Source organism: Zingiber officinale, chromosome 5B (genome assembly GCF_018446385.1).
Source record: "Zingiber officinale cultivar Zhangliang chromosome 5B, Zo_v1.1, whole genome shotgun sequence".
In the NCBI taxonomy this organism is placed as follows: Eukaryota; Viridiplantae; Streptophyta; class Magnoliopsida; order Zingiberales; family Zingiberaceae; genus Zingiber; species Zingiber officinale.
In genome coordinates, this window is record NC_055995.1 from 110,361,223 (window position 1) to 110,377,870 (window position 16,648).

A 16,648-nucleotide genomic window follows, 5' to 3' on the forward strand; every position below is an offset into this window, starting at 1 on the left:
ATAGGGCCGATTTTTGTTGTTACTGTACAGGAGTTCTTTCGTAGTGAGAAATTATTGCGTCAATGGAACCACACCTTGATTGCACTTGTTCTCAAATCCGCACATGCTAGTAGAGTATCAGATTATCAACCCATCTCTTGTTGTATGGTATGCTATAAGGTTATTTCTAAGGTATTGGCGGGCAGGATGTCACAAGCAGCTTTTGTGCAGGGCAGGCTCATTGGCACAGGAGCTTTTTAGGAGGTATAATAGAAAGAGGGCATCACCCGATGCATCATGAAGATTGACCTCTAGAAGGCCTTTGATCCCGTCAATTGAGACTTTCTACGAGAAGCTATGTTGGGACTAAACTTTCTTATGCAGTTTGTATCATGGATCTTGGAATGCATGACCACCACATCCTTTTCTTTGGCTATCAATGGATGAATTTTTGGACACTTCAGAGGGGCTAGAGGTTTGAGCAGGGAGACCCATTAACTCCTTATCTTTTTGGCATTTGTGTTGAGGTTTTTGGGAAACAGCTACAAAGATGCACCATAAGAGCGGACTTTCATTTTCAACCTCAATGTGGTCATCTCTGTTTAGCACACTTGGCCTACGCAGGTGATCTTCTTCTTTTCAGCCAAGGTGATGTAGCATTTGTAGGTACGCTAACTACTTGTTTATTAGATTTTGGTACAGCAGTCAGACTTCACATTAATAGGCTGAAGTCAGATATTTTCTTGGTTGGAGTCGCGGACTCTACACACCAGCAGATTCTTACCATCACTGATATGTTCTTTCGATATCTTGGAATCCCACTAGCAGCGATGCGCCTCCGACTTTCTGATTATAGCCCCCTACTTGACTCTCTGGTCCGTCGGATCAATGTTTGGCCGAAAAAGACTTTGTCATATGCTAGCCAAGCACAACTAATCATGTTTGTTTTACAGGGATTGAGTGCTTCTGCTATCCATCAGGCTTGGAATTCAGAGACTTGCGAGCTTGGAATTTAGCCCTCTTGGCTAAAGTACTTTGGAGGATACAGGCTAAGAGGCACTTTGGATAAAGTGGATCCATCACACTTACCTGAGGCGTGCGGATTTATGGATCTAGGAGCCAGCCAACACAGATTCCTCTTTGGTCAAGTGGTTGCTGTAGATATAAGATCTCATATTATTGGCTGCTGGTCTGGTCACTAGAGGCTGTTGGACAGAAGCTAGCAGAATGATTTTCTCAGGATGGTATGGTGGCTCAGGCATATGATTTCTTTAGGCAACCTAGGCCTAAGAAGCCATGAGCCCGGACAGTGTGGAAGACATGTCCAGCCGAGTCATGCAATTATCCTCTGGATGTTGGCAATGAGGAGGCTACCCACGAGAGACAAACAGGAGTACGTGGAGGACCGACAATGCACCTTCTGTCTAAGGTGCTAGAATCACAGGAGCATATAATCTTCGGGTGTCCCTCTATAGCAGAGTTATGTAGGAGAATGAAAGATTGGATGCAAATGGGATGGAAGATGTCCACATACCGACGGATGATAAGGGTCTTTAGGAGATATTATCATGGGAGTAGAATGCTGACAAAGGCTCCTTATCTTTCCTTATCTTCTATGGTACACCATGTATGGAGGGCTAGAAATAAAAGTTCTTTGGTGAGGTTCAGTTACCGACCCCACCTAGTGGGATAAGACTTGGTTGTTATTGCTGTTGGTGAGGATTAGTTAGATTGTGAGAAGATTTTCAGGTGTGTAAATTCATGTACACTTGTCCTTAGAAGTGTACTCTAATCTAACTCTTTGTCAAACATTAGTCACTCATTATGACCAATTCGTATACTCTTGGTTCGAGCTATAAAATTTACTTATAAAAAAAATTAACTTTTGGCCCCTTGACAACTTACCAAATGATTTCTTAGCTTCGTCGCTTAAGCCCACCACAATCACTTGTCAAACTCAAGTGATGGATCTTGTCCTTATTGTCAAAACCCACACATCTCCACTCACTATTGGAGAAGAAACAAGGGAGTCTGTCGCTCATGTGATCTCGAGCCACAAGATAGTCACGGGCTAAAAGGAAGTGACAAGGGAATTAAGCTCGATGTATCCGACCAACCATACCCAATAATGGCACACGCATTAAGCTTAGGAATGAGATATAAAAAGAGGAAGAACTCAATCGTTAGCTTGATCTATTCCATATCAATGGCAACATGAAATCATACAAAATTCAATGGGGGTTAAACCCCTTCCCAAATCTAATGACGACCTTCTAAATAAGAGAAGGAGAACCTATCATCAGGGAGGATTCCAATTTAAGAGAGAGGAATTCTTTCCATATTTCAGCTACATACAAATCATGAGGGGGATCTAGCAAACAGTTGAGGAAAAGAGGTTCTTAATAAATCCCTCAACTGAACCAAGTCCTTTTTGCTTCAAAAAGACAGGCCACCTGGTTCACCTCAAACTAACTCAGTTGGCCTTGGAAAAGAACTCAATTCGAGCCAAAAATACTTTAGGGAAAACTTACTGCATCGTGAACTTTTTATTATACATTAAAATTTTCAGAATCAAGCCACATTGATATTCAAAAAAGATAATATCATACCTAGTTTAGTTTACATGTAAAACTAAGGTATAACACTTATAAACTCAAGAACCAACCGCTAACCATCCACCATCAAAAACCTAACATGTTTGGAACATCAACTGAAGGGTTTGTGCTTCAATTGTGACAAGCCCTACGCTGCTATAGCCATCATAGAAAAAAACTATTTTGGTTGTATGGCATAGAAGAGGAAGAAGATTCACCACCCAATCTACTCTATAACACTGAAATATCCTTGTACGCCATGTCAGGAGAATGATTCCCCAAATTTCACACTTGACAATAAGCGCAAATCCAAGGGAGAAGCAGTGATATAGCAGAAGCTAATGTGAACACACCCGGTAACATGGTAATCCAAACGTATAAAGGGCATGACAAGTGGTGATGCCGGTAAGGGAAACGAGAGTATTAAGTAGTGGATTGTATGGTGGATGGAAGTGGCTGAAAAATACTATTAGTTATCAGCAATAATAATAGTAATTTGTAGGATAGTTAATTATGTAAGAAGTGACAGTTAGTGATGGTAGTTATGTCTAATTAGTGTGAGTAGTGGTGGTTGTTAGTGGTGGTAATTGTGTCAAAATAGTGAGAGTGGTGGATGGTTTCAATTATGATCACGTGTAATGCATATATATACTGAATGGAATGTCAAAATGTATATTGGGATATTTTGTGAGACTGCGGAAATGTTTTTGACATTGGGATGTTTTGTCCATAAACTTATTAATTCAGTGATTTTACAGAGAAAAGGACTATTCACCTAGAGAGTTAAATATCAAAAACAATTTTGATCTAGCTATCACCCACACTAAAAAGTTACCTATTCATAAGAACTATCACAAACTTCAATCTTTCCACTATATCTTCTAAACTATATATAAAAAACTTCTTAGATCAATAAATATTTAAACAAATAAAGATATGCCTGATCAAACGCTGGATAAATGTAATCTGCAAACTGGATTTCAGCAATAGCTCGATTCCCCTGTCAAACATTGAGAATGAGAGAAATCATGCCAAGTCAAAAAACGGAGAACTATATATACATTGACATCTACGAAAGAAGGAAATAGAAATCAAATCCAAGACTAGTAAAATCTCTAAATGAATATAGCACCCAAGGTTACCATACCATTGCTGCAAGGCCAATTGCAAACCCAATAATACCCTGTGAACATGGAAGCCAAAACAGGGGGAATCAAGCATAAACAAAGAAAGTTTAATATACTTCATGGTATATTTCCAAAAATTTAATCATAAACCATTTTTATCTAACATAAGTCCTATGACATTACTCATGGCATCTAACTATGTTCAAAAAAATATCTCACACAAAATATCATGTAATACCTGCTCACATAGGGGAGTATTAAAAACTCTATCTCGGCCAAACTTATCTGTCAATCCGGTTGTACATCGGAAGACACCGCCAAAGCGAACATCTTCTCCAAAAACATAAGAACTGCAAAGAAGACCGTTTAGCATTAAAAAAAAATCAAAGTTAAATAAATAGTTGCAAAAAGCATAAGGACAAGTATCGACATAGAAGAAATCTTTTCATACAATTTGACCAGTTCATAAGCACATAGGAGAAAGAACTATTTCAAGCAATAGAAAGTTCCTAAGATACAAGAACATTATATGTGAGTAGTAGGACTTTTAGTAGTCAAGTTGTTGGAAATTGAAAATTCTATTTACTCAAAAGATATTTAATACATGGATTGGATACTGACCACTTTTTATACATTGATAACACAACTTATTCTTCATACAAGCACATACTTTTCTAATGCACAAAAAACTAATTATCTCAATAAATTCTTTAAGAGACTTTTCTAAAAACCTATCCAACCTTTTGTGAAAACTAACTACCCTTTTGTAAATATTTTCAACCTAACATATTTAGGAATACATATGGTTACAAAATCAGGTTTTTGCACACTCCCCCTCCCCCTAAAACTGATGAATGATATTTATTATTTTCATCTTGCATACAATACTTTTAACATTGAAATACTTAACTTTTAGTAAATATATTTCCAAGTTGTTCATGATAGATATGTGCAGGGTATAGATCAACTTGCTCTCTAATTTCTCTTTGATGAAGTGTGTGTCAATTTCAATATATTTTGTTCGATCATGTTGTACCGCATTGTGAGCTATGCTACTTTCAAACTTATTATCGCAATAAAGTCTCAACATCCAGTGGTCAACCTACATAATCAGCATTTGTATATGCCTCTATCACCAAACCTCCATTTATTTTAAACAGAAAAGCCATTGCTAGTGTTTCTTTGATATATATTATAATCCTCGGTGAGCCACTTGCTGATTCTTTTGTGTTATACATAAATTGATTAATCACACTAACTACATATATTATGTCTAGCCATGTATGAGATAGATAGATAAATAAGTTTTCCTCCCAAACGTTGATACATTTTCTTATCAACTGCGGCATCTTCCTCAGCTATTTCAACTTTGAGATTTAGTCTATTAGAGTACCTACTTGCTTGGGAAAACTATTAACATATTTATGTTGGGAGAGAAAAATGTCTTTCTTAGAGTAAGCCACCTCAATCCCAACAAAGTATTTCAACCTTATACTTTGGTTTTAAACTCCTTCGCTAAACACTGACTTAGAAATTGTCACTCCTTATCATCATTTTGTCAGAGCATTGAAACTCCCTTGAAAAAAAATGTTTAACAAACAATGTGTGATCCCCTTAGCTTTGTCTATATCACATGACAGTCACAACTCTCATAAATGCCTCGTGGTTGCTTAAGTCCATATACAAGGCTTTCTTCAATTTGCATACAATATAAGCATTAAAATTATTTCCATATATAAATTTATTCCTTTAGTTCTCCGTGAAAAAATGCATTAATGACATCGAACCATGGTTTAAAATTTTTTACCATGTCGGGTGAAATTTGTTGTTCCGCCCGTACACTCGTGAAGACACCTCGATAGGTCGCAGAGGTTGCCGCGGAATCGACGTGGCCCCACAAGCCTGTAGAAGTCGCTACCAGGTTGGAGTCACGTCATCATCCAACATTTTTTTCTTTATTTAAAAAATATTTTTTTTATTTTTAATTTTTTAATATTTAAGTTAAAAATTTTAATTTTTAGTTAATAAATTTTATATTCAAAAAATATTGAAACGACACGACACAATACGGTACCAAAATAGTATTGTTCTCATAAATCAAAACCAATATGGGTTGAAATTTTAAACAATGCATCGAACTCATTCTTAAGATTTGGGTTAGATTCTTCGACATGTATTAGTTTTATGACAATCATCTTCGTCCTCAAGTACGCCTTGTTAAGTCTCACATTCTCAATGACAGAGTTAGAATTTTCATGCACTGGTTCAGATATAAAAGCTGATACAAATTGACACAAGGTTTGGCATAGACTTAGATATTAACTTAGATATTGGAAGAATGATAGGTCGAGCAAAAACTCCATTTCATTATCCAGTAGGCACTTGTTCATTGAAGTAAAGTCACACAGAAATTTTTTTATGGAACACTTGTATCCTTTCTGAGTTAGGGAATAACAAGATGTTTCAAGGCAGCAGAGCCCATCCTGTTCTTTAGCATGTCCAATCATCTTCCCTGAATCCTTGTCTTGAGTACACCAATGAACAAGTATGTGAAGCTTTGTCAAGGCTACTAATAAGAGATCTTTGCCTCTCGACCTTTTGACTATGTTGTAGTTGTAGTTTTGCAACTTTTGACATTTTAATAAGCCAACACTTGCCAAAAAAAAAAGTCAATCAATGATGACAGCCCAGCAACATGAAAAATCAAGCTATAAAGGTTGGTAAAAGGAATCCCAGTATGAAGGTTGGTATATGGAAACAGAAAAAAAAAACAACAAGAAAGGCAGAGCAACAAGAAAAAAATCAATTATAAAGGTTGATAAAAGGAATCCAACTATGAAGGCCAATGAAAGGAAGTAGGAACAAATCAGCAATGAAGGTCAAGTAACAAACATAAACTGCCAACAATGAATACTAGAGAAAGGAATCCAACTATAAAAGTTAGTGAAAGGAATATGACAAATATTCTAATTTTTTAGAAAACAGAGAAGAAAAAAAAAAACAGTGAAGGCTGGAAGAAGTAAACTCAAAACGGTGAGGGGTTAGGATCCAAGAATGGATGAGAATAAGGAATTAATAATGGTGGTGGAACAAAACATATGATATTAAATGTGCAAAGGATGTGATGGAGGAAACAATGTGTAATAATGGGAGAAAAGGAGACCATAATAAAACTAAAAAGGATGTAAGAAAAAGTGATGACTAAAAAAGATGCAAGGAACCAAACCAAGTTTTGGAGTGGGAATGATTCGTAGATGAGGGCGATACTAAAGCTTAAGAATGATGGAAAATGAAAACGAGGGTAAGTTGGAAAAGAAGATCATAGGCAAATTAATTAATATATCTAAAGAATAAATAGGGGTTGAGTTTTTGCATCCTGAGATTCAAAACGATGCCAAGAATCAACTAGTATAGGAAAAATGATCTATTTTATCAGCGGAAGGAGAAGCAATACAACAAAGGAATCTAAACCTAATATAGCAGAAATCCACATTCACATCAAAAATTCTGAAAAATGATTTTGATACTAAGCAGGCTATCTTTTTATGTGATGAAATAGATACCCTAGGAGAGGAGGTCTACCAAATAATGGAATTTATGGGAACATTGCAAATACACAGGTGGGTTATAATAAAATTCATCGCACTGATACTACATTGAAAATTAAAAATTATATTAACTCAAAACTTATCCACTACATAGAATCTTAACCCTTTTTATAAATTGATACCATAACTTATGCACAGTATTTTAAATAGTGGCCAAGGCAACCACTTAGGTGGAAGGCGGGCATCAACCGCACCGCCTTTACCTTAGGCGGTGCTTTAGGCGATCAAAGATGAGGTGAGGCTTATGAGGTGGGTGAGGTGATGGGCGAGGCAGTGGGTGAGGTGGTTGAGGCAGTAGGTGAGACAATCAAAGTCAACAAAATTTAAAAAATGCTAGATATATTAATACACTCTCTCTCTTTCAAAACATAAATAACTTCACCAACCCTCATAAGTCACCCACAACCCACCTCCTTCTACTTGGGACCGTCCCCACCATTGCCGCACCACTGTCGCCTACTACTGCCACCAACACACAAGGTTAGCTTTTATGTATTCTAGTAAGTTCTTGTATTTTTGATCTTTGATTTAATTATTGAATATTAATGGCCTAAAATGAGATGGAGGTGGAATTGAAACGAAAGTCTAGTGATATTATTTAGGATTATAAAATGTTGTATTGTAAAGAAGAAAAAGATTAGATCACACGCAAATTGTGTAAGAGACTTATTAAGGAAGGAGTTTATCGGATGAAGCATCATATTGCAGGTATTGTAGGACAAGTTAAAGCATGTCCTAAAACATCCGATGAAAATAAAAAATTAAAGTAAAAGCTTATCTTGAAAATAATAGCAATCAGAAGCGAGAAAGGGTGGAAGAACTAGAAGAGGAGAGCTCAGAAGTACATATAGATGTTGATGTAGAGGAAGGAAGATTCTTCTAAAAAGAAGTTAAAGCACCTCAGGCCTATTGATAAGTAGACATCCGCAATCGATCCAACAAAAACAAGACAACAAAACATAAATGATACATTGAAGTTAAAGTTTACAAACGATGTGCATAAGTACTTTACACGATGAATTTATGTGACAGGGATTCTTTTTCATGCAATTGACAATCAATGTTTTAAATAATTTGTAGAGGCCAATTCGGTCTGGGCTACAAACTTCCAAGTCAATATCTTCTAAGAGAGTCACTTTTGAAGCAAAAAGTTGAGAGGATTAAATTATCTCTAAAAATGCATGAAGAGTGGGTGAAAAATGGATGTTCAATTATGACCGATGCATGGGCAGATCGCAAGAGGAGAAACATTATGAATTTATATGTTAATTGCAAACTAGGTACTTTATTCCTTGGTTATATTGAAGAATCTATGGAGGCACACACCGATGCTTTACATCTTCAAGTTTATGGAAAAAAACATTAATGAAATTGACCCTCAATATGTTGTTCAAGTAGTAACGGACAATGCGACAAACAATACAGCGACAATGGAATTGTTGAAGGTTACACAACCTCAAAATTTTGGACCTCTTATGAGACTAATACAATCAACCTCATTCTTGAAGCAATTGAAAAACTACCCAAGTTTAGCGGAATGTTTGAGAAAGTAAAGACCCTAACAATATTCATCTATGCACATCATAGAATTTTAGTTATTATAAGAAAATATACCAAGAGAGATATTGTGAGTCCTGGGATGACTAGATTTGCTACTTCGTTTTTGACCTTGGAAAGTCACAAAGGCAAGAAAGATCAATTGAGACCATCCGAGGAGTGGAGCAAAAGAAAATTAAGTAGCGTGAAGGGGAAAGCGGCGAAATTGATAACAAGTATCTCTTTTTGGAATGATGTTTCTTTGGCTTTCAATGTTTTCACCCCTTTAGTGAAAATTTTACGCAATGACAAATAAACCTTTTGATTGGGTGCACTTAAACAATCCAAGGAAGAGATTAGAACGACTTTCAAAAGAAAAGAAAATCTCACCCTATTTTGAAGATTATTGATGGAAAGTCTGAGAGTAGACTTGATAGTCCTTTGCATTATGTCACTTATTGAATCTGGTTTCATACTTTAAAAATCCAAGCATACAAAATGATACCAATGTTATCAATGAGTTCTTGAATTGTGTTAAAAGAATTGTTTCCATCGAAAGGACATGCAATCCACCATTTCTAATGATGAATTGTTGAAGTATAAGAGTAAATATGGAAACTTTGGAAGAAAATTACGGCCACGACATATGAGAAGGTGGATGCATATCATACTTTCCTTTATTTTTATTCACTAACATGAATGTCACTTTTACCTATTTTTTGATTTGCCCCTACTTTTTTAAGTTGGATGGTGGTCTAATTATGGTGGTAACACTCCAAACTTATAAAAAAATGACAATGAGATTTCTCTCTTTAAGAGGTAGTTCATCGAGGTGTGAAAGAAATTGGAACCAATTTAAAAGGATAAATAATAATTCATAAATTATGTTATCTATCTTTTTTTTATTAGTTTTTAATAATTTTCTAATTGTTTAGATATATACTAAGAAGAAAATAAGCTCGAGGTATCAAGATTGAATGATCTTTCAACATCAATCTTATGATGAAGAGTAAAAGAGAGATGGAGATTTGCTTCTATCCTCTCAAACTAGTGAAGCTTGGTTTGTTGATTGTGGTGATAAAGATGAGATCGAGTTGGGTTAGGAACTTACTTGGAGAATGGTGGTGAACCTTAGGAGTGGATGAAGTGCTACAACCAAGGAGGATTGCAAGGAACATCCCCATTGGAGAACTTGATGAGGATTTAGATATACCGAAGGAGAATGAAGGCAATGTTGATTTTAAGTCCAATGATTAGAGGATTATAAATGCAGTTGATGGTGCATGTGTAGATTTAGAGCATCCAAGCGAATATTTCTCCTAAATATTTGTGGTTCTCACATCCACATCATCAATCAAATATCCCACTTTTCAAATATATTAAATTCCACAATCAAATATTCCATCAGCCAAATATTTATGGTCCCACCATTAAAGATCTCACTTCCCATATCTCAAATTTCACAATCAAATATCTTAAATTTCATAATCAAATGTTTCAATATTTATGGATCAAACTGTTATTTTATAAATTTATATTTAATTTTACATTTAAATAAAATTAATTATATTTTTCAATTGAATTTAAATGCATTGAATTAAAAAAAAAAAAAAAATATTAAAGATAAAGCTGCAACAGTGTTGCATGCACGCACGGACTGTAGAGCTCTTTTTTATTATTATTTTTTAAAAAAACTAGAAATCAGTTGGCTAAATGCCCGGTGATTTCTAATATCCCTAATCTCCACCTTTTCCAACGGCAGAGATTTGGGATTTGGAGAAACATCCTCTTCAAATATCCCCTATTATGGATGCCCTTAGACTTTTGATAAAAGTAATAATATTGCTTTTCTAGTATTAATATGGTGATGAATCATTATTATCTTGTTAGTTATATTTATATATTTATTTGTACCTTATATAAATTGAATTGTATGTAAGGTTTAAAATCTCGACCCGTGTAGTGATTTCGGTCACAAATCGAAACGATACGGTTTCGGTATCATATCGTGTCGTGCTGATATGGTTTCGATATTTTTTTATTTATATATAGTAATTATTAGATAAATATATTTATTGTTTATAATTTAAAAATAAATTGTATATTGATTTTATATAAGTTCTCTATTATTAAACAACTTAATATTGTTAGAAAAATAATTAAATATAATTTTTTTTTAAGAAGATTAATCTATCAATAATTCGAATTAAATAATCATAATTATATAAATTAATACAAAATACTATATTATATATAATAATTATATAAATTGAATATTTATTTATTTAATAATTTAAATAATATATTTAAAATAATAAGAAAAAAATAGAATATCAATTAAACATTAAAATAGTAAAAATAAAATACAATAATTAAAAAATCAGAATATAGATTTAATTTATTACAATTTTTATAAATTTTTTTTTTAAAAATCAGAATTTTTTAATTTTTAAATAAAATTTAAAACATTATAAACGATTTCAAAATATTATTTAATGAAATTAATTAAATTTTTTTAAAAATAAATATTTTTTTATATTTTATTGGGATAATTTAATTAGGATTATTGAAAGTTTCTTTTAAATATCACACTTCCTTAAGAATTGTTTAATTTATTTAATTAGAATATGAATTTTGTACAGTAAACCTAGCGACGTCGCCTCTAACGCCCACGCCCGCGTCCGACGCGACGCACGCGGACACCACTGACGGCACCAGAGGAGTCTAGCGACGCCTCCGGTGACACAAGAAGTAGATCTCTTCTTTGAGTTTGGCATGCAGTCGAGTGTTTCCCCTTCTTCAAGTCAGAGGTTGCTGAGTTGGTTCCAAAGTAGATCTCTTCTTACTAGCTTAGCCTCCGAGGTTCCTTCGTGCAACTCCAAGAACTTCTCTCAGAGTTCTTTGGCTGACTTGTAGGCTCCGCTCTGGTTGACTTCTTGGGGGCGGCAAAACGCTGAGCAGATGAAACTATACTTCGTCCACTTGCTCCTTCTTGGTCCAGTAGTGTTCTTCCTTTTCAGCTCTGTGCTGATCTATGGGTGTTACAAAACCATACTTGATAGTTAATAAAATATCAAAGTCAGTTTTAAAAAATACCGCAATTTTTCATTTCAAGTTGGCGAAGTCCCCCTCGAACTTTGGTAGATGAATGCTCACTCTGACCATTTGTGTTTTAGACGGTGATTAATCCTTATGAAGCATCCTCGCTATGATACCAATTGTTGGTCGCTGAGACCGACTAGAGGGGAGGGATGAATAACCTGCAAGTTAGAATTTAAAAATTCTATTGCTTTTCAGCTTAGCAATGATCACATGTTGTTAATTAGAGATAATAAACATAAGCATAAAAGTAAGAGACAAGGAGTTTTTACTTTGTTACAATCAGGATGGTTGTTAATCCAAGACAATAAAAAAAGCTCCACTAACATTCTCATTGAAAGTAGACAGAGTAACCTCTTACAGTCGTTGAAAGCACAAAAACAAAGAAAGAATTCGAATACAGTGTGTTTTGCTAAACTCCTTGGATCAGGGCTCTATTTATAGCCTCCTGATCGAATTTTTCTGTTGACTGACATAGCAGCTCCGGGCAACTGGAGCAAGTCCGAGCACCCAGCAGTGCATCATATCTGCTTGCAATGGCTCTTCAACGATTCCACAATAACATTTTTCTGGTACCCGAGCGCCTGGACCGGTCGAAGCGCCTAGACTGTTGCTAACGTGGACTCAAACTTTATCCCCATTGCAACACCTCCGAAAGGGAGCCTATGCTTGCCCAAGGCGGTCCAGGCGCCCAGACCTGGTCCAAGCGCCTAGAGTCCGAGTGCCTGGACTTGGTCTAGGCGCCTAGACAAGTGTGTTGACTTGTCCAGCTTCTGCTCTGGTCGCTTGGATGATTTCTCTGGCCATCCAAAGTTAAGCTGACCCGAACCCAACTCTGGCCTTTCCTCGAACAGTCTTCCTCTCCGGCTTCTTGTCTCTCGAAAGCGCTACGCATGTCCTTCTTGTCCGTCAGTACTCTTTCGCATCTTCTTATCCCTCGAATGCATCAAGCCCATCGACTCGCTTCCCGTGTCATCTTTCTCGTCCACTACGTCTTCTACTTGACTTCTTGTGCTCTTAAGTTCCTGCACACTTAAACACAAGGATCAAATATAACAGAACCTAACTTAACCAAGTTGATTACGTCAAAACTCACCCGGGGTATTTACAGCATTGACTTGACTAGGAAGAGTCGCTTGATTTTTTGTAGCCTATTGTTGTGAGAAAATCTAGCTTCATATCATACTCATTGTAAAAGCTTATTGTATTACCTCATCTAAAGTTTAGAGGATTTGAGGGTGACACATCAACTGTGTTGTAAGTTATGGACATATAAGCATGGTCTCTAAACCACATTATATCTTCTTGTTAGTGTGGGTCTTACTTTTTTTTGCTCTAAACCGTTATGGACATATAAGCATGGTCTCTAAACCACATTATATCTTCTTGTTAGCGTGGGTCTTATTTTTTTTTTTTTTGCTCTAAACCACATTATATCTTCTTGTTAGCGTGGGTCTTATTTTTTTTTTTTTTGCTCTAAACCACATTATATCTTCTTGTTAGCGTGGGTCTTATTTTTTTTTTTTTTTTTTTTGCTCTAAACCACATTATATCTTCTTGTTTGCATGGGTCTTATTATTTTTCACACTTGATCATGCATGTACACAATTGTATTTAAGTATTGTTTTTAAGCTTTATGTTTTGCAAGAATTAAAAGAATTTGCATATCATCTATTCAATCTCTCCAATTAGACCATCATTGATTAACACATGACTCCCTTTTTATAGGCCTCAAAGTTGACGCCTAAGTAGTAACACAATGTTGTTGGGACAGTAAGGATGAGATGGTCGGATGCTAGAGGGGGATGAATTGCAATTATACGTACAATTTATGATTCTAGTACTCTTGCTACAACTTAGCAAAGAAACAAAAGTTACCACAGCAAAAATGAAATATATATATATATATATATATATATATATATATATAAAAGCAAGCTTACCACAATCACCAACACAAACCTTTTACAAATTCAATAGTCCCTGGACTCCTACTACTCCATGATCTATGATTCATTTGAGAATCACTCCCAAAAAGTCATTTAACTTTTCTCCTTCTTGGTTGACTATCGAAGGTAAAGAAACCTGTAAAATACCGGAAATAGGCGAATATGATTAAGGGAATTTTTCCGGAATTTTTGGAAATTTTTCGGGAATTTTTCGGAGCTCGTACGGATAAGTTCACGGGGATAAAAAAAACGGGGTCCGGGAAAGCCTATTTGGGCTACCCCGATTTAAGTGAGGAAATGTTGATTTTTATTTTACTTTCTTTTCTTTTTCTATTTGTTTTTTTTTTTCCTTTCCTCCATTCCCCCCCCCCCCCCCGCGTGCCGTGCCCGAACTGCACAAGGCAGTTCCTTCTCCCGATCACTTTCTCCTCTCTTCTTCTCCACACCGTCCCTGTGCCCTAGTCTTCTCTTCATCGCGTTGCCGCACTCCTCTTCTCCGAGCCGATCCATCTTCGCCAGCCGACGAGCCAAGGGAAGCCGATTTCTTCTTCTCCAACGCGGCATCGCTACTGCCCGACACCGCCGGCCCCTCCTTTATGCCCTAGCCTCATCGCCGACCACCACAGTGCCATGGCCTTTTTCCCTCTTCCCATCTTCGCCAGTGCGTTTCTGCTTGGATTACAGTTGTGGGTCGATACTGTGGTGTTGGAATTTTGATCGTGAGATGAAGTAGGACTTGTTGTGGGATTGCTTTTGGTTTCCAGCAGCTACTTCATCCTGTAGCAATCAGCTTTGACTGTGAATTGAGGTAAGATTTAGGGATTTGATGCATGATGTAGAGGATGGTTAGATAGGTAAATACATTGAATTAGGTTGGAATTGGATTATTATGATGATGGATACGAAATAGGTTTATGGGTTGATATCGGAATTAAGGATGAACTTATTATTTAATTGGATTAGAATTTAGTTCGGCTAATTGTTGTATGATAGAATTAGCTAAACTAGACATTATGTCGGATACAGGACTTCGACACGAGACGAGTATCTCGACGCCGTGTTCGGACCGGATCGACCATTTCATTTGAGTATGTACTTTCGACTTACGTCATTCGATACGCTTAGTAATTAAATTCAATACGTCATTAATCAGTTTCTTATCTGTTTTGCTAATCACTACCCAAATCTTACATACGCCGATCGATTGATCGGTTTCAGATCTCGTATATTTTACCCGCTTATACACGCCATAGGGTAGTGATACGCCACGCTCGACCATGCTCAGACCTAGGTTTTATACCTTCCAGATACCTTCGATTGTTTCGATTCGACCATGCATTTTTATATATACGGATTAGTCGAATATTCTCAGTTAGTCACGCACCATTCAGACGATCGCACGCGCGATAGTCCGCCCATTATCTGCTGAGCACATCGCCATTATACGGATTCCGCACACCACCACCATGGGTTGGGTCGATTCAGCCGCTGCAGCAGGACTCGTTAGCACCGCTGGTCCGCCATGGTAGTGTGACACAACGTGTTATCCTACAGGATTCCTCCCCGCCTCGAGTACCGGAGTCGAGAGCATCAAGGCCCCCATCTACGATCTGGGGCAGGAGGATGTGTATCTGACAAGATCCCGCCCACCGGTCACCATCGTGAGTAGTGACGACAGAGCACGGCTGTCACAAACCCCACCCACCGGCCTCACTTTTGTACGAGATGACGATCGACCGCGCCGTCACCAGACGATCATCGCATCATACGCACGATGCATTTATTTCTGGTTTCAGGTTTCACGATTTATACGCCGCATATTGTTCGATACCCATGTCGATACGCATACAGATTCCCTATACCACCTTGACCGCTCGACCTTATACTCAGACCGTTAAGACAAGATTCTCCGCTTATTTCATTTATTCTTATCTTCTTATCGTGAGACCGTACGCACGATTGCTAGGTGTTATTTCTTTACTGATATCAACTGCATCGCCGAGTGTCGACTCCACCCCGCCCATCGTGGATATTTTCAGTCGACGCAGAGGGAGTTCCACCGCCACCCTCATCGACATAAGGTCGGTCCCGCACTCCGTGATATGTTCGTTTTCGTTTCTTTCTCTCGCTCAACTCGTTATGTTCGGATTTATTCGCATGGACATTATATAGATTTTATTATATCACGGATTCGATTTTTTGTTTACTACTTGCCCGCCTGATGGCGTAAGAGGTGAGTTCGCTTTTTGAGCTTTACGGTGTAGTCGAGTAGGTGGATTTTGTTGCAGTACTTTTGTTGTTTACTATTATATATCATGGTCGTGATGTGAGGTCAATATATATATAAACCGCGCGTGATTGTTTTATTTCGTTATTATTCCACTACCGTCACGATACGATGTGAAAGTTTCAGATTGTCACCGACAGGGAGACGTCAAAAATTTTCTTGACGGTCTCCTCCGGGGCGACAATTTAGGGTATCGAGCCAAGTTTTACGATCTTTGTTTCGGATTGATTTTCGGATTTATCCGATACCAATTTATTCGCATCGAGCGGTTATGACACCGCTGGTTTTCCGGAAATTTATCTGACATCTCATTGGGTATTCGTGATATTTGAGTTAGCCAGTTCATGAGTCAAACCGGCATTTTCGATTTCGATACGGTTATGTTTCGGATTTCCGCTTGATTTATTCGATTTCCGATATACGACGCTCGGAATTTCGAGGTCAAATTGGGACTGGACAACGAAATAAC

The 16,648-nt window shown here is 36.9% G+C and overlaps 1 protein-coding gene across 1 annotated transcript in view; it reads right to left on the reverse strand.

The window, feature by feature from the left end:
- The window catches only part of LOC121985341 (2-oxoisovalerate dehydrogenase subunit beta 1, mitochondrial-like), a 39,190-nt gene that overhangs the window by 11,581 nt on the left and 10,961 nt on the right, over positions 1–16,648 (reverse strand). The window contains exons 2-4 of the mRNA XM_042538728.1: positions 3,939–4,050; positions 3,721–3,756; positions 3,514–3,573 (exon numbers count right to left, since the gene is read on the reverse strand). Coding sequence (XP_042394662.1) covers positions 3,514–3,573; positions 3,721–3,756; positions 3,939–4,050 — 208 coding nt within the window. The remainder of the gene's footprint in view (positions 1–3,513; positions 3,574–3,720; positions 3,757–3,938; positions 4,051–16,648) is intronic.